This window comes from Fusarium venenatum (genome assembly GCF_020744135.1).
Source record: "Fusarium venenatum strain MPI-CAGE-CH-0201 chromosome Unknown EDB82scaffold_4, whole genome shotgun sequence".
NCBI lineage: Eukaryota > Fungi > Ascomycota > Sordariomycetes > Hypocreales > Nectriaceae > Fusarium > Fusarium venenatum.
Window position 1 is genome coordinate 124,284 of NW_027072132.1, and position 16,424 is coordinate 140,707.

Here is a 16,424-nt window from a genome sequence, read left to right on the forward strand (position 1 = left end):
TTCAGTTCTCAATAGTTCAACCACTAATTAATTTTCCGCTTGGCATTGTAACCGACATTTCCGTTGTTGACAGAAGAGTTATTCTGATCAAATTTCTCCCCTGGTCCCCTTTTTTCTTTCCTCCTTCTTTCTCCCTGTTTTTCTAATCACCCAAACCTTGAGCCTCTTAGCACATCATGGTCCAAGCTAAGATTATTGCTGCGGCTTTGGCTGCTTGCCTTGTCGAAAGTGCCAATGCTGGTGCTTGCAAACCCAGATCGTCATTGTCTACCGAAAGTCAATCAATATTGAGCACTGTCTCTTCTGCTGCTTCCAGCATTGCGACCGAAACGTCAACCATTGCGGATACATCTACAATAGCTGAGACATCTACCATTGCCCTCACCACCACCTCTCAGATCCCCGAGTCATCGTCTACCACGTCCGAAGCATCCACCACAACCGCTGCAGCGCCAGTTGATCCCGTCTGTGGTAAACATGGCACTTGCAATCCTAATGGTATCAATGGTTGTGGATCTCGCAGCGCCAGAGGTCAAGGATACTATCTTGGAGAATGTCAAGATCTTTGCCGTGCCGACCCTGATTGCAAAGCCATACTATACAACACCCAGGGAGGCCAATGCTTTCTCAGCTTTAATACGGCCCAAGACTCAGAATTCTACGAAGTTTCAGATCCAACGATTGTCTGGTACGACGACGTTTGCGATATTGAGAAGCGCGAGCCTGACCCCATCTGCAGTGCTTATGGAGACTGCAACCAGAGCCTATGTCAGCTCATGGCCGTGTCAGGCTCCTATACCGCCGAGACCTGCCAGAGGTCATGCGCTAGCGACCCCAACTGCGAATCTTTCGTCTACTTCCCTGCTTTCGAAGGCTGCTACACTCTTGAAAAGTCTCTGTTCAAGTCTGGGTTCTTTCAAAAGCAAACATCTGGTGGCTTGTGGTTTGATCGCGCCTGCAACGTCCAGGTGATTACAGATTAAAATGCTCTTCAATTGTTTAGGTCGCTATTTTAGATTACAATTTATTCAATAAGCCCTCCATGTACCGTTTTCAACAGGATTCCTTTCATCTGTTCAGACGCCATCATTTGTGACCTCATATTGTGTTCACCCGAACAATTTACTTTTTTCTACTAGTCTACCTAACTGAGAAACAGCTCGCTCGGTTTCGGGCCAATAGATTTACTCCTAGTCGACTTAAGTTTGATACAGACTTATCGTAATCCTTGTCCGTCAAGTCAGATACCTACCCTGTTGTTCATTACTGTGGCCCGCAAATATCTCAACCAAACATCACCCTACAATGGACCTACCTGCTGATGGGCCCTTTCCGTACCGGCCCCTTGAAGAAGATGAGATACGTCTACTCCATGTTCAGTCTAGCGACTCGGACTTGATTTGCCTTGATCTTCACACTGTTCAAGCCCCAGCAAACCAAAGATTTTGGGCTTTATCCTACGTGTGGGGTCCCACCGACGATCCCGCTGTAGTTCTTCTCAATGGACAATCATTCACTATCACAAGAAATCTTTACCATGCTCTTTATGAATATCGGCGCCATATATTTACGAATGAATCAAAAGTTACAAGTGCATGGTTATGGGTCGATGCTATTTGCATCAACCAGAATGATCAAGTCGAAAAGTCCATCCAAGTTCCCCGCATGTCAGAGATTTACGGCAAATGCGAGCGCGTATTAGCATGGCTAGGCCCGGTCGACAATGAGGAGGAGAGCTCAATTTGCAAACTAGAAGAGACGTTGGTAAGTTTCTCGTTCTCGGTTGAGGAAGATCATGTCGAAGACAGCCGAATCAAAACATTTCTGGAGCTTGGGAAGTCGGATATTAAAGCTGCGGCCGAAGTTGAGTTGGTTCGAAAAGCATTGGGATCTATTGGCCACCGTCCATGGTTTCGACGAATCTGGATTCTTCAAGAAGCTGTTCTAGCCCAGAAATCACCCATCTTGCTTTGCGGGTCGTGTGAGCTTGGGTACGACATTTTCTTCAAGACTTGGGTTCTGATGCTGAATCCGTCTGAGGATGGACAGCTTCTTTATTCATTCATGGCGGAGAACCCTGTCAGGTTCAAAGCTATTGAATTAGCGTACAAGAAGATTTTGCAGAGCAGAAGCGGAACTGATCAAGAACACAAAAAAGACTTGGCCGCCCAAGAAAAGCAGTGTGCGATTGACATCTTCAAGCTGTTGAATGAGGCGACTGAGTTGGAAGCTACTGTTCCTCATGACCGCCTCTATGCCCTCCTTGGTCTTTTGTCTTCCAATCCCTTGCCAAAGGCTCTTCAACTGGATTATATAAAATCTTTTGAGAGACTATGCTACGATTTCGTGTTGTTTATTCTAGAGCAAAAGAAAGATGTTCGGGTCTTGAACCTAGGCGCAGTTGGTTGTTTCAAAGATGTACCCTCTTGGACGCCAGATCTCCGAGAGAACTGGATGGCGAAGGCAAACCTTGCGCCTAGTCTTGGAAGTTTCTTTCAGATATCACCTGATGGCAAGGTTCTCACAATGCCTGCAATCGTTCTTGGTGCATGTATTTCGGCCAGCAGTCCCGCCACTCCAGATGAAGATTCTGGTATCGTGCCAACAACGGCTTTCTTACAATTTGATGAGTCCATCATCGTGCCAGCCGCAGCGATACGGAGAGAAACTCGTATGTCAGTCATGACCGAGTGGCTCAAATACCACTTTTCAAGCATATATACTGATACTCAATTGGAACAAAATCCTGCGATTTTGCAAAGGATCATGCTGGCATACACATGCATGGTCCACAATCAGCCTATCTCGTCCCTTGGTACAAGATATGGTACTGAAGCACAGCTTCAAGGTGCATTTGGCATGGTGACAGACCCAATCATCCAAAAGGCCTTGGTTGGTTGCAGTAACTTCGTTTTACAAGATGGTACAGGGGGAAGGTTGCTTCATGATAGCGACATAGCCTCTGCTGGAGACAGGATTTGCGTTTTCCAAGGTCTTTCTACTCCCTTTTTGATAAGATCGACTGAAGCAGGGGATTGGAGGATCATTGGCCAAGTTTCGAAGTGGGAAAGCAACGGGGCGTATCTACCTGAAGAGATCCTGGAAAGATATCATTGGTCATTCGAGCGATACCATTTGGGGAAAAAGACTGAGCATAATGTTAGAATGCTTGACATACAATAAGTAGTTGGAAGGATCACACATGGACGGCGTACTAGGGACGACAAGTTGAGTTACTACGCATATATGGGAATGAGTTGGAGATAAATAATTAAGCCTGCTCTCGACGAGTGTGTCTGGTGACGGTTGGCCTCGACCGTAAATATGAAGTCTACCAACATCCAAACATTTTAATTGAAATCTCTTATGGATACTATTTCCGCGCTAGCTTGTTCTACGGTGAATCATTCCAGGGGCTAACCAATAATATTTAATCAATACTGGACTAACATTTCAGCTTCGTCTTCTTGGGGTAAGCCATCTTCTAGCTCGCACTGAAATGTCAGAGCACAACGGTGTCTCATTTCTCGAAGTTGTTCTAGCGTTGAAAACAACAGTTAAATTTATCGTCCAAACTCAACGCCATGACGCATATTTCAACTCGGCTACAGAAAACCTGTTTCAGGTTTATTACCATTTACACAAGAAACTAGCCCTGGGTCATCAGCCACCACACCAAGGCCGCCAATAGTTTGTATCGGCAACGATTATTTTACCCAATTGCGTATAGTCAACCTTGTCAGGAAACAAACATGATCCGAGAACACGGGGACCCTCGGACACAAACACCTGAAGTGTGGAGTTTTGTTTTTGTCATAGCACCATCGCAATTAAACGAAACCGAGTCACTGGACTTGTACAGTTGAAGCAACTCGTGTTGTTGCCGTCTTTTATATAATGATCTACACTCGCACGATCTGCACTCCCCTCAGATCATTCATCCATTCTTTTACTTTCAGTCACTCTTTACTATTCGTTCATTTACCATGCAGTCGATTATTACCTTTGCGGGCTTGGCCTTTGCCAACCTTGCCGTCGCTGGACCTTGCAAGCCTCTTCCCCAGACCACTGTCTCATCTGTAGACATCGTTCCCACCACGACGGCTGAGCCGACTGTTGTTACCGCTACCGTCGTCCCTGTCCCTGGTGTCTCTACAAGCGCGGAGTTTTCTGCTGTCATCTCTGAGAGCGAGACTGGATATGAGTCCAGCACGTTTGTTGAGAGCTCTACTCTCGCTACTGTTGTAATCCAAGAGACCAGCACTGCCGAGACCGGTGCCGCCGAGACCAGCGCTGAGACCACTGCTGAGGCTGGTACTACTTCCGTCGAGGTTGAGACATCTGCCACCCAGACCACCACCGAGACCGCTGCTCCTACTGCCGACCAGTCTTGCGACAACGGTGGTTTGGACTATGCTATCTACAACCACGAGTTCTACAACTCTGATGCTCCTCACTTCTCCTCCTTCGACGCCACATACTTCCACGATGCCACCCCCACCTATCAAGGCATCACCGAGCGTATCGGCATCCAGCCCGACACTGACTGGACCAAGCCCTTCACCATCTACGAGGGCAGCCCCAACCAGATGTACCAGTACAAGGCCGTCAACCACCGCGGTTTCCTCTATGCTCCCGAGTCTGGTATCTACGAGGTCACTGTCCCCATCTCTGACGAGATCACACTTGTTTGGTTCGGTGATAAGGCTGTAAACACATGGACACGTGACAACGCCGATCTGGAGCAGGATTACCCCGGTGGCACTTCCAGGTCCTTCAGCCTCGAACTCCAGGCTGGCACTTATACTCCTTTCCGTCTTCTGTGGGCTAACGCCCAGGGCGAGCTGAGCTTTATCGCTGAAATCAAGGCTCCTAGCGGCAACGTTATCGTTAACGGTGACGGTGCTGATAACAAGTACCTCGTCCGTTACTCTTGTGACGGAAACACCCCAACTTTCCCTAACTTTTAAGTACAACAAAGCTGTAACTTATCTACTATCTCGATACTACATCCTACTTCCTGTACCAAGATTCAATATTTGATAATTATAATATACCACAATCCAGCTTTTACACTGTTGTGTCATCCAAAGTTATCATGTGAATTGAAATGTAAGGTGATGATATTTACGTATTAGCATGGACTTTAGTAATTTGCTAGAAAAACATTCAACTCTTGAATAACCATCATTCGAATAGCAAGTAATTATTTATTCGTATAATGAAAGTGGACATTGACACAAAATGCATTCCACACTATCACACGCATGCTGGAAATCAATCCCATGTACTAAACCTTTCGCAGTAACATTCGCGAGTAGTTGTGTTAACAGATCAAATAAATTTAGACAACAAGAAATACCTTTCCCATCAACACAAATCAACCCAAGCAGTTCAATTCGGTAGCTTGGGGGAAAAACGCATATACAAATGCATATTGGCAGGGTTGCTTCCGACTATACCCAGATAGTACCATCGGCATGACTTACAGTAGCACTCACCCACCACTGCAGTGTATAACCGAGCTTCCTATCTAGACCATAGCTGCAACATACCGGCTGTATAGGATGTCCCAGATGCGGGAATACCTACTTATGCCTTGTTTTTATAGTCGCTATGAATTGATTCTATCGGCACATCTCCTCAAATAGAATTGTTTGCAACCCCGCGATTGCCATCATAATGCAGGTGGTAGATTTCCCACGTAGCAGCGATCAATAAGGGGACCGGGATGGATCACATTAGCTTATTTCGGCAAACAGATCCGTGGAATGAAGCCAATAGTTCTTATGGTCTTTGTCGTTATCATTGAGCTGAAATGCAATGGGACTACTGACGAGAACATATGTCCACATGATGAGCAATGGAGATATGGCTATAAATACACAGTTTTCAAGCGATTGTAAAGACAAATATCAGTTCGGTTCACTTCATGACTCGCCCTCGAGCCCTGAGTAGTAACAATGCTCACTGTAACTTCTTCCAAGTTTGTTCATGCTCTATTATTGTACCTAACCTTGGGTGCCTTTCTTATTCAATTCGGAGCCTGTTTGGCTCTCAACCATTTGCCTGGAGATGCCCCCAATCGTCTCTCCAAGCGAGCTGACGATGCGTACTCTCTCGGAGTTGGCAAGGCCGACATCACTGGCCCTGTAGTCGAGTTGAACCTAATGGGATATGCCGAGCTATCCCAGACAGGAACTGGCTTACGCCAACGACTCTACTCACGTGCCTTCATTATCGGAAACCCAGACAAACCGAAAGAAAGATTTGTTTACTTGGTTCTTGATGCCCAGTCCGGTGACACGGCCATTCGAAGAGGCATTCTTGAGGGAATTACAGCTCTTGGATCTGACTATGCTGTCTACACAACCGATAATGTGGCCATTACTGGAACGCACTCTCATGCTGGGCCAGCAGGTTGGAACAACTATCTCATGCCTCAGATATCTGCCTTGGGTCTGAACCAGCAGTCCTATCAAGCTATCGTCGATGGTGCGGTTTTGTCAATCAAGCGAGCGCATGAAAATATCTCCAAAGGACGTCTGAGTGTTGGCAAGATTCGCATAGACGATGTCAATATTAACAGAAGTCTATATGCCTATCAACAGAACCCAGCGTCCGAGAGGCAGAAATACAAAGACGAGGTTGATAAAGAGTTAACTATGCTTATGTTTACTCGAGAAGAAGACAAGAAAATCACTGGAGTTTTGACCTGGCACTCGGTTCATGGCACGAGTCTTCACATGAACAACACTCTTGTCTCGGGCGACAATAAAGGCGTCAGTGCCTATCTTCTCGAAAAAGCCGTGCAGGGCACCGAAGGAGCTACAGATGATTTCGTCGCAGGATTCTCACAGGCTGCTGTGGCAGACACAACTCCCAACGTTGAAGGTGCTTGGTGTGAAGATGGTTCAGGAAAGCAATGCGACTTTAAGGATTCAACATGTGGTGGCAAAACAGAAACCTGTCACGGTCGAGGTCCCTTTTGGGGATTAGATGATGGCGGTACTAAATCTTGCTGGGAGATTGGCCGACGAGTATTTGATCAAGCAATCAAACTCTACGATCAGATGAAAGATGGTAATGGTGATACAGTATCTGGAAGCAATGTTTTGGGTTACCACTCATTCCACGACATGTCCGACTACACTTTCATACTCCCAAATGGAAAGTCAGCCAAAACATGTTCAGCAGCTTTTGGTTATTCATTCGCAGCTGGAACAACTGACGGTCCTGGGTACTTTGACTTTAAGCAGGGAGACTCTGGATCTCCGGATGCTAGCCCACTCTGGGCCATAGTATCCAAGTTTCTACGCAACCCCAGCAAAGAACAAACCGCATGCCAATCACCAAAGCCGATTCTCATCGACGCTGGCGAGATCACTTTACCTTATGCCTGGGCCCCCAACATCGTTGACGTTCAGATGTTGCGTGTTGGTAACTTCTTCATCATTGTATCTGCTCCTGAACTCACAACCATGTCCTCACGACGTTGGCGCGAGAGTATCAGCAACGAGATACAAGGTAGAGGTAGCCTCGGAGATGGAGTCAAACCTGTTGTTGTAGCTGGTGGGCCCGGTAATACCTATGCTCATTATGTCACTACGCCTGAAGAATATGATGCACAGCGTTATGAAGGTGCATCTACAGTCCACGGAAGACACAGTCTCGATGCTTACATCAACTTGACATCAACATATCTCAGCTATCTGCTCGGGGAAGATGGTGCAAAAAAGCCACCAACTGGTCCAGCAGCCCCGGATAACCGCAAGAACTCGCTCTCTCTCGTCACAGGAGTTGTCTACGATAACCCCAAGGCCGGCACAAAATTCGGCGACATCATAAAGGACGTAGCAAAGTCAAAGTTCAAGATTGGAGAGACTATCACTGCTACATTCGTGGCAGCCAATCCACGCAACAACTTGCACCTCGAAACTACTTATGCAGCCGTTGAGAAAAAGGATGGATCCAAGTGGACTCAGGTTCGATCGGATGAAGACTGGGATCTTGTCTTTGAATGGAAGAGACTTGATGGTCTGCTTGGATCTAGTGAAGTTCAGATTTCTTGGGAAACAGGTTGGAAGGATGCCAAAGATGTCCAAGCTGGAACTTATAGGTTGAGTTATGCTGGGGATAGCAAGCAGCCTCTTACTGGTAGAATTACTGGGTTTACTGGCAAGAGTGGTGAATTTGAAATCGCCTAGATTAGTACATCTGCACTCTAATACATCCACTGCACTTCCTGTCGCTCAACCGTATCTTTCAAATTTTGAAGAAGACAATATCTCATTAATTATTCAGTGGTGATACTCACTATTCCAAAGTTTTTAGCGCTTCCGTTCCAGTACGGAGTTACTCGAAGTATAGCGTGTTTGTCTCGTGCCACATACCTAACTTCTCTGGACAATCCCAATTTCTCAATTCCTGTCTTACTTTCAAGCTTTCCAAAATAGCCACGATTTTTTCAGAAGTGGGATGGACCCAGTACTAGAGCAACTGGGCCGTCAACTACTTTTCAGCTGGGCGTTTTTGTCTTGTGGCGGCTCTTAACAGATCTAGACCTTGCGCCCTTCCCCGCATCTTTTTTGCCCTTGTGGCTTGTCTGTGCTATCGCTCATTGGTCTGTCTTCAAACATGCTGACTCTGTTTGTTGGGTTCTCAGCTACACTAGACTAAGCGACATGGTTGCACAGCATTGGGGCAGAGTTGTTATAATAGGTGGCCTTGTCTCCCTTGAGAATCTTTCCAACTTGCTCTCTCTGACTGCATCAGACAACAATGCGGGGATTTATCTGTGTCCAGGTTGTCACGGCTTTAGCCTTTTCAACAGCCGCCATTGCGCAAACCCTTCCTGAAGACTTGGCTGGAGCGATCTCCAACTACTCATCTCTCTCTTTATTCCGATCCCTACTCAGCTCCGCTCCACAAGCTCTCATCACATCTCTATCTGAGAAAGATAGCAACGTCACAGTTCTAATCCCTACCAACGATGCCATCAAGGGTTATCTGAAAGCTTCCAGTGTCTCTGATGTAACAGAGCTCAATCAGACAGAACTACAAGTCTTCTTTTCGTATCATGTTTTATCAGCCTCCTTAAAATCCTCCGACTTTGACGACCCGCGAGGATTGTCGGTCCCCACTTTGCTGCAAAATTCACAATTCAACAACAGGAGCGCCGGACCTCAAATCGAAAGTCAATTCGGAAAAGGCTCTGATGGTCAAGTGGTTTTTGCTTCAAGGCAGGATCGAAATAATAAGCGAGCTGATGATGACCTTGGTGGACCGAATGTTATTCTACGAGCAGGTTTGGCTCAGGATGTTAAGATGACTGCAGTTGATGGCTCCTGGGGCACTAATAGTATCAACTCATTCCAAATTGTTGACAAGTAGGTATTAAGTCTCTTTGAAGTATTGATGCTGACCATGGATTCTCTTTCAGAGTTCTCTCTCCTCCTAGGTCTTGCTCCAACACTGTTCACACCATCAAAGATAGCCGACTTACTGGCCTGAATATCGCTCTGGTCAAAGCGGGTCTTTGGCCTGCTCTTGATGCATCTCGGAATGTTACGTGTCTGGCACCATCGACCCAAGCTTTCAAGGATGCAGGAAGCCCAGATGTTAAGCTCTCCAAGCAAGACTTGGGTGGAGCGTTGCTGTAAGTTGTTTGGACCTATTTCATTGTCCGTACTGACATTCTCAACAGGGCCCATACCTTGAAGGAAGTTACTTATTCCAACTACCTTCGGGATGGCCAGGTCGTCGGGACTCTAAACAACACCGAAGTCCGGGTTAGTATTATAGGTGAAGACATCTTCTTTAACAATGCCAAGGTTATTGAAGCAAACATACTTACAAACAATGGTCTTATTCATATGTAAGTCAGTTCTTTACCTTTTTGAATCAGATTTCACTAACCTTTTCAGCCTTGATTCTGTCATTGAGGAAGGAGGGAAGCCCAGTAGTAATGAGACTAGCACTGCGACGGGTGAGTCTCCTACTGCGACGTCGAGTGGACAGGAACCAACTTCTACGTCTGGAAGTAACTCGACTGGGCAGGGAAATTCTGGAAGTCATTCTTCTGTTAGGCTTTACAATTATCTCGTGCCAGTTTTCGTCCTTTTCAGCATGGTACGGTAGCTGCTGTACAATTTCTCTATCTATTTATACGAGTTCAACCCCTGTAATATACTCGGTCTTTCTTGTATCCGTTACTGTGAGACAAATATTGAATAATTGTAAAGAAATATATCCACAATCATGTTTTTCATGCCCCGATTTAATCCGATCAACTTGGTAGACATAGCCAACTTTTGTGATACGAACTCTTGACGTTGATTGGGTTAAACGGAAAGTGGCTGCCGCTTGGATAAACGCCAAGTGAATGCACAGCCTCACGTGAATCAGCTAAGCTAAGCTGACGCACGAGGCCTCATTAAATCTCAGCATATCTTTCTTTCCAACTCATTCAATCAGCTATTCCTTACCTTTCTTTGCTCTATTCTTTTACTCATACTTTTATTTTATTTTCAGGCGTTATGGAGAATTCAGAAGAGGAAAAAGAGCGTAAGAGGGACAAGGTAGGAGAATTCATGTATGCGCTATTTCTCTATTATTCTTGACGTCACTCGATGGCTTCGCATCCTTCCCGAGCCGGACCCTTGGCACTGACACTGGCACTGACACTGACATTAAATAGGAAAAAGAGCTTGAACAAGGGTGAACTCGCTCTCAAGCATGCTGTGGGTCTTGGGGGTCAGCCAAATGTGGTCCCTGTGACGCAACCTGTCGTCCATGGACCATCTCGACCAGTTGAAGTTGGCTGGCATCCAGTTGGTGGTTTCGCGGGGAAGTGGTTCGCTGAAGAGACTGGATTGGGTAAAATGATTACTGAGAAGATTAACAAATATCCGGATCCGACACAACATTGGGCAGTATTAGTTGGTGACTATGCTCATCAGCTATGGATGGTAAGTATTTTCATCAGCCATTTAAGACAGGTTACAGACTTACACTTTTAAAAGGACGAAAATTTCGATGTCATTTATACAAATGCCAAAGTTAACCGAGATGAGTGGCGCACTTTTCCAGTTGGAGAGACGCGGTTTAATGATGATGCACTCAGAAGAGCTGGTAAGTACTTAACCAATCTACCATAGCTTTTCTCATGCTGAGACTACAACCAGGCGAGTCTGTAATTCAAAGCATCAGGGAAAGGCAGCCCACTTACAACCTCATCACCAACAATTGTCAGACATATGTGCTGCAACTACTCGATGCCATCAAGGTTGGTGTGAACAAAGAGTTTGGCACAACGCTAGCCGTCTACGAGAGGGTCTTTGGCCCAGGGAAGATTAAAGATCTATTCGACGGTGAAGGTGAAGATGAAGAAACATCTGAGGGACATCAGCAGCAGCAAATAGAGCCAGGACAAGAGGCAGGACCTGGAAGGTCGGATACGGTCAACCTAGCACAGGATGTCATGAACCAGAACACGACTCAGCTCGACACAGAAAGGGAGATGGAGAGACATGAGGATGAGAAGGAGGAGAAGAAGAAGAAGGGTTTCTTCTCCCATTTCAAGACTAGATCGTGGTCTTCGAAAAGTTAATTAGTCGCATGACCTTGAATGGAGGAGGTTCTCATACCTTTTATTTTTATTTTCCGGGGTGAATCATTCAAGATGGCACGTATCATGTTAATGAAGAGAATTATCAACAATCGGATTAAGCATGATAATTGCAAATGCGATGAATGTCTTAACGGTTTATCATTAGACTAGGATTCTAAACCTATAGATAGAACTCAAAACTTCTATGTCAACTTCAGCCCCAATATGCTAGACTAATATGCTTTCAACGCCTTTCTATTTTACAATTCCCAATTTACCACGAAAGATCCTTTCCGATCTTATCACACGAGAGTCCAGAACAAGAAGAAAACAAACTCTCATCCTGCTCAGTCTTGGTAGCAGACTTGTCAAGAATCTGCTGCGCAGGTCGAATTTCTCGTCCGGCCACACCCTCAAGCTTGCGATGATGTTCAACTAGTTGGTAAACTTGGTTTTGGAACTGGAGAGGAGTCTGGTCAACGAGAACACCTGCTCGGAGGTTCTTCTCTGCAGGGGCTTCGTGTTCACTGGCTGTTTGTTGGAGAATCTCTTCGACCTTGGAGAAGTCGTCGCTGCTGGCGTTCTTGTGGCGGTAGACTTCGTATTGGAGCTGAGACTTGGTGGCTGATGTAGGGACACATCTCAAGAGGAAGAGGAAGTGAGGTCTGGCATTGTTAGTTATTCATCTTTAACATTATAGTTAAGCTTGGAACTTACGAGATAGTCATGGAAGCGTTGGGGAAGTAAAAGTCAGTGACAAGTGAAGTTCCCTTCTCTTGAATCTCTGTAGCGGCGTTGCTGTTGGCACTAGACTTGTCGGCAAGAGTCTTCCAGTTGAAGCTGCTGGTATCCTGCTTGACATGATCAAATGTGTAGTCCTCGAGGTTGAAAGAGCTGTAGCGGGCTGTTCGGTTGCTTTCGTTCCATGCATTCTCAGGTTGAGTCTTGGCATCCATGTTAATCCAGACAAAGCCCTTCTCATCGACATGAGTGTGGAGAGGAAACAAGCCGTTCTTGGATCGGTCAAAGCCAGGAAGATCTTGGTAAAGAGGAGCCTTGGCAAGCTGTCCATTCATACCATAGGACCAGCCGTGGTACTTGCAAGACAAAACATTGTTCTGGCCATTATCCTTGACAACAACAGGGAAAGCTCGGTGACGGCAAATATTGTGGAAGCCTCTGATAGCGCCCTCGGCATTGCGGATGAGGAAAAAGTCAAAGCCTGCTTCAGCGTAGCGAACCCAAGAGCCAGTCTGCTCGAATCGCATCTTGTGGGTAAGCAAGATCCATTTCTTGGAGAAGATGGCACGTCGTTCAAGTTCATAAATGTCGTCAGACTTGTACCATGTTGACGGTAGAGGTTGTGTGAGGGGTGCGGCAGCGGGTATAGCTCTTGAAATAAGGCTTTCCTTTTGTGGTTTAGATAGTGTTTTCTTTGCGATTAGAGCGATAGCCGCAGCTATGGCGAAGAAGATGAGAGCACCAAGAGGCAACATGCTGGTGGCGAAGATGTGAGTTTCAGGAAGTAACTTCTTGGTAGCTTTGTCGATATGTTCAGTCGAAATTTCCTAGCGGGCAATCCAATCTATATATTCTTGTACCTGTCCAGCTGACCATTGTCCTCATGTCAAACGCCACTCACCTTGAAACGACGATAGACTGACCAAAGATAGCGGACAAGTGGTGAGATTCCGGTCATGTGATCGGTGATAAGACAAGCAACTCTAGTTCCCACGACAAATAAAGACTATTGGATTGGATGCACGCCAAGTGGACCAAGGAGTTTGTTTCCGTTCTCGAACGGTTCCATGCCGTCAAACCCCGGGTCACATCGATATCAAGCATTCATATCCATCAGCTGTCCGCGGTAGTTGTATGACTACTTCCTATCATGTTCTAGGCTATCTTTCCCCCGCATCCATTTATCTCCGCATTTCGCTTCACAAGATACCGGACTTTTGTGTCCGTGCCCGTGCCCCGATGTTCGGTGCCCCGGTATCGTGACGCAACGCAACCTTGATCGGCATCGGTAAATCCCAGCCGCTTGCGGGGTTTTGGCTATCTATCGCCAACCACCTTGCTTGTCGATTATCAACGTGGCCCGCGACATGGCATTTGGACGTCTTCTAGATTTTTGACGTGGCATTTTATGTTTATGTTTTGTTCTGGTCTTCTTCTCGAAGTTCTGCTTGTAAGCTCGCTTAGGGAATGGCAAAGTCTAAGCCCTGCTGTTGACACAACGAACGACAAATCCCATCCCCGGTCATGACATCCAACACCACCGGGCCGGAGTCGGTCAAGCCGCATCACGGGTAGAGTGTGGGGTAAAGTTACTGGACCAGACCGGTTTGAACTCTGTAGATACCGGCCACGTCAAACTGATTCTCATGATTGATTCACAAGGAACGTTGAGCCATCATCAACAACTCGCGCTTCCTCTCCACGCGATAATAATTGAGTTCAACTGCACCGCACTGTAAACGGAAAAACAGGAAGTGATTGCGTTTATTCGGTGGCCCAATTCCATGAGACATTTTGCAAACTTCTCAATTAACGAAATGGTCGAGATGCATGCAGATGCTAATCCTTCTTGAGTCATGTCGTATCATTTTCGGGTCACCTTCTTTAACGTGTTCCAGACCGTTCTCTGTCCCAATTAGTGACTAACGTGACTAGGGAATGGACAAGAAATGTCACATGCCTACTCAATCTGTCGACACGTCAATGTACAGAGTGTTGTGATATTGATACCAACGCGTGACGTGTTTCTTTTCAACCTTTCAAGGTTTATTACAAGTAGCGATAGTACACTTGGCCATTGAAGTTATTAATCACGTAGACAAGCCATAATGTAACTCTGTGTCCCCGGTAACTGAGCTAAATTATAAATGCATGTTTAAGTAACCATTCAACCTATCAGACTGAGTTTATTTAACTACAAGCAATAGAATACATACACCATGTGTCTTTGCATTTTAGTCTTTGGGGAAAGGACTACAAATGTAACAGTGTATCTCCAGTAGTGAAATACTCATATACATACCAGTAATCCTTAGGAATTCAGTGGTGGTATGAATTGGCAAGTTACATCATAATTTCAAAAAGAATCAAGACGCTCAAAACAGTCGTTTCCAGTAGTTAAAATATCATAGGTCATAAGGCTGTGCTTTTGAATAGCATGATATAATTTTGAAACCCCAATGCTGTGTTTATCCTCACTGAACACTCATTGCAAATAATAGATGGTAACAATAAGCTTATTTTTATATTTAACCTTTTATTAATTATAGGCACTATGGGTCAGTTATTAAAGTCCCGGAACTTCATTACACTGGGTAGCAGAAAGAATAGCGTCCTAAGTTTTAGGGTATAAAAATAAGTAGTCTGAGAACTACACCCTAAGAAGGATAAAGTCTCGTACTATTTTCGTCTCTTATGCTTCCAGCGGTCAATTTTTCTAATACCCTGAGGTTCATGGTATATTACTAGCAATGTCACAAGGCAATAGGCAAAGTGGAACAATATTGCGAAAAGAATATGTATGTGCTTGTATTGCAATGTACAAAATGCTACCTGATTGGTAGACTTAAAAGTTATCTAATTATGTAAAGGCCGAATCAATTCTATGTTGGAAGTATAAAGGTCGTTTAAGATCATCGTCTTATCATAGCCAGCCGCCTATTTGGCGCAGATCTTGGCGTAGAGAGTAACGGGGTTAGGGCATCCGTAGTTCTTCTTAGCAGCTTATGAGAGTTGGAGTGGGATTGGAGTTGAATTGAAGCCTGATGGTGACATTTTCTGCTTCTTGGGCTTGGGAGGAGTGGATGGTGGTGTCGTATAAAGCGACACCATGCGTCGCTTGCCAGGTGTTTGTGGCCGAGAGGCCAAGGAATTATCAAGCGCCTGTTAGTTAGATTAGAGGAATGAACTGTAGTACCCATTGAATGATACTTACGATGGTAGTCTTGTTACCCAATTTCCTTCTTAAATGTGGCCCTCTGGCCATCGGATTGGGATAGCCATCCATTTCCACGGCACGGACAACCCATCGGCCGCGCAAGCTCCAATCCATAGTAAGGTTGGGCAAATGTGCCCACAACTCCTGGTTCTCAATACGGTGAGCCAGGGTTTCACTCTCCCGAAATTTATCCTCGGCCGCCTTCAAGTGTTGTTGAATTACTATAAACATATCAGTATAACTTCTCATATTGCGATATCATTTGTCTGTCTGTGTTGACACTGGAGTTCCAGACATGTCGTGAAACTTGGATAAAGTTTATCTGACATTGGAACAGTAGACAGACTGAAATAGAAGTGGACAGGATATGTCTTACACTTGTCGGAAGGCTCAGTCTCAGCTGGTTGGGCCTTGCCCGAACCAGGGCTAATCTCCTTGGCCAGATCTGCTGGTAGAGGCTCGGGGATATCGGGGGCAGGAACTCCTGGCCAGTCAATGGCCATGGTAGAGAAGTCTCGAACTAAGAATATCTAGATTAGCGTAAACGAATGAGATAATGGGATGAAGCAAAGTTACCGAGGTTCTGATTGTCAGCCATGATGGCAGGATGGAAGAAAGTACTTGAACGATTGAAGAACGGGAAGAAAAAAAAAAGCACGAAGACACACGAACTTCAAGTTGACAGATTCATTTTGGTTGAGAGGTCTGGCCAGAAGAGCCAGGCAGAAATGCTGCCCCAACGCAAGCTGGGAAGGACTGTCCAAATCGGGAAGGAACGAACTGCCATGAGCGAGGGACGGGACGCACTGCACGGTGCGCGTTGACTTCAGGAACGAACAATCGTTTACGCAAGTC

General features: G+C 45.7%; 6 protein-coding genes across 6 annotated transcripts; 5 read left to right on the forward strand and 1 right to left on the reverse strand.

Annotated features, from left to right (window-relative positions):
- Nucleotides 1–2: 2 nt before the first annotated feature.
- Nucleotides 3–974, forward strand: EDB82DRAFT_450774 (uncharacterized protein; the record flags this gene model as incomplete). Its single annotated transcript, XM_025736690.2, has 1 exon — nucleotides 3–974. A coding segment is annotated over exon 1 (798 nt), but the record flags the coding sequence as incomplete, so codon positions are not given.
- A 300-nt stretch (nucleotides 975–1,274) lies between these two features.
- Nucleotides 1,275–3,372, forward strand: EDB82DRAFT_510981 (heterokaryon incompatibility protein-domain-containing protein). The gene has a single exon (XM_025736691.2). The coding sequence runs from the start codon at nucleotides 1,306–1,308 to the stop codon at nucleotides 3,181–3,183; it is 1,878 nt and encodes a 625-aa protein (XP_025591627.1). The 5' UTR covers nucleotides 1,275–1,305; the 3' UTR covers nucleotides 3,184–3,372.
- A 456-nt stretch (nucleotides 3,373–3,828) lies between these two features.
- EDB82DRAFT_510982 (GLEYA domain-containing protein) lies at nucleotides 3,829–5,073 on the forward strand. Its single transcript, XM_025736692.2, has one exon. It carries the CDS (start codon nucleotides 3,987–3,989, stop codon nucleotides 4,968–4,970), a length of 984 nt encoding a protein of 327 aa, XP_025591628.1. The 5' UTR covers nucleotides 3,829–3,986; the 3' UTR covers nucleotides 4,971–5,073.
- Nucleotides 5,074–5,928: 855 nt separating this feature from the next.
- EDB82DRAFT_510984 (Neutral/alkaline nonlysosomal ceramidase) lies at nucleotides 5,929–8,253 on the forward strand. Its single transcript, XM_025736693.2, has one exon. The coding sequence runs from the start codon at nucleotides 5,964–5,966 to the stop codon at nucleotides 8,205–8,207; it is 2,244 nt and encodes a 747-aa protein (XP_025591629.1). The 5' UTR covers nucleotides 5,929–5,963; the 3' UTR covers nucleotides 8,208–8,253.
- A 455-nt stretch (nucleotides 8,254–8,708) lies between these two features.
- EDB82DRAFT_540075 (uncharacterized protein) lies at nucleotides 8,709–11,792 on the forward strand. The gene is made up of 8 exons (XM_025736695.2): nucleotides 8,709–9,389; nucleotides 9,443–9,658; nucleotides 9,707–9,877; nucleotides 9,927–9,988; nucleotides 10,534–10,594; nucleotides 10,700–10,970; nucleotides 11,025–11,133; nucleotides 11,187–11,792. Exons 1-8 carry the CDS (start codon nucleotides 8,782–8,784, stop codon nucleotides 11,609–11,611), a joined length of 1,923 nt encoding a protein of 640 aa, XP_025591631.2. The 5' UTR covers nucleotides 8,709–8,781; the 3' UTR covers nucleotides 11,612–11,792.
- Nucleotides 11,516–13,404, reverse strand: EDB82DRAFT_285291 (Rieske [2Fe-2S] iron-sulfur domain-containing protein). The gene is made up of 2 exons (XM_065607397.1): nucleotides 12,329–13,404; nucleotides 11,516–12,276 (listed from the first exon to the last, which is right to left on the reverse strand). The coding sequence occupies exons 1-2, from the start codon at nucleotides 13,105–13,107 to the stop codon at nucleotides 11,886–11,888; spliced, it is 1,170 nt and encodes a 389-aa protein (XP_065463067.1). The 5' UTR covers nucleotides 13,108–13,404; the 3' UTR covers nucleotides 11,516–11,885.
- Between the last annotated feature and the right edge of the window lie 3,020 nt (nucleotides 13,405–16,424).

Excerpts from the sequence above, each read along its gene's own strand:
- EDB82DRAFT_510981 (XM_025736691.2), top strand. The coding sequence starts at position 1,306 with ATGGACCTACCTGCTGATGGGCCCTTTCCGTACCGGCCCCTTGAAGAA.
- EDB82DRAFT_285291 (XM_065607397.1), bottom strand. The coding sequence starts at position 13,107 with ATGTTGCCTCTTGGTGCTCTCATCTTCTTCGCCATAGCTGCGGCTATC. Across the intron at positions 12,277-12,328 it reads AACGCTTCCATGACTATCTC|ACCTCACTTCCTCTTCCTCT; the intron begins GTAAGTTCCAAG and ends TAACAATGCCAG.
- EDB82DRAFT_510984 (XM_025736693.2), top strand. The coding sequence starts at position 5,964 with ATGCTCACTGTAACTTCTTCCAAGTTTGTTCATGCTCTATTATTGTAC.
- EDB82DRAFT_540075 (XM_025736695.2), top strand. The coding sequence starts at position 8,782 with ATGCGGGGATTTATCTGTGTCCAGGTTGTCACGGCTTTAGCCTTTTCA. Across the intron at positions 9,659-9,706 it reads GACTTGGGTGGAGCGTTGCT|GGCCCATACCTTGAAGGAAG; the intron begins GTAAGTTGTTTG and ends CATTCTCAACAG. Across the intron at positions 9,989-10,533 it reads TGAGACTAGCACTGCGACGG|GCGTTATGGAGAATTCAGAA; the intron begins GTGAGTCTCCTA and ends TTTTATTTTCAG.
- EDB82DRAFT_510982 (XM_025736692.2), top strand. The coding sequence starts at position 3,987 with ATGCAGTCGATTATTACCTTTGCGGGCTTGGCCTTTGCCAACCTTGCC.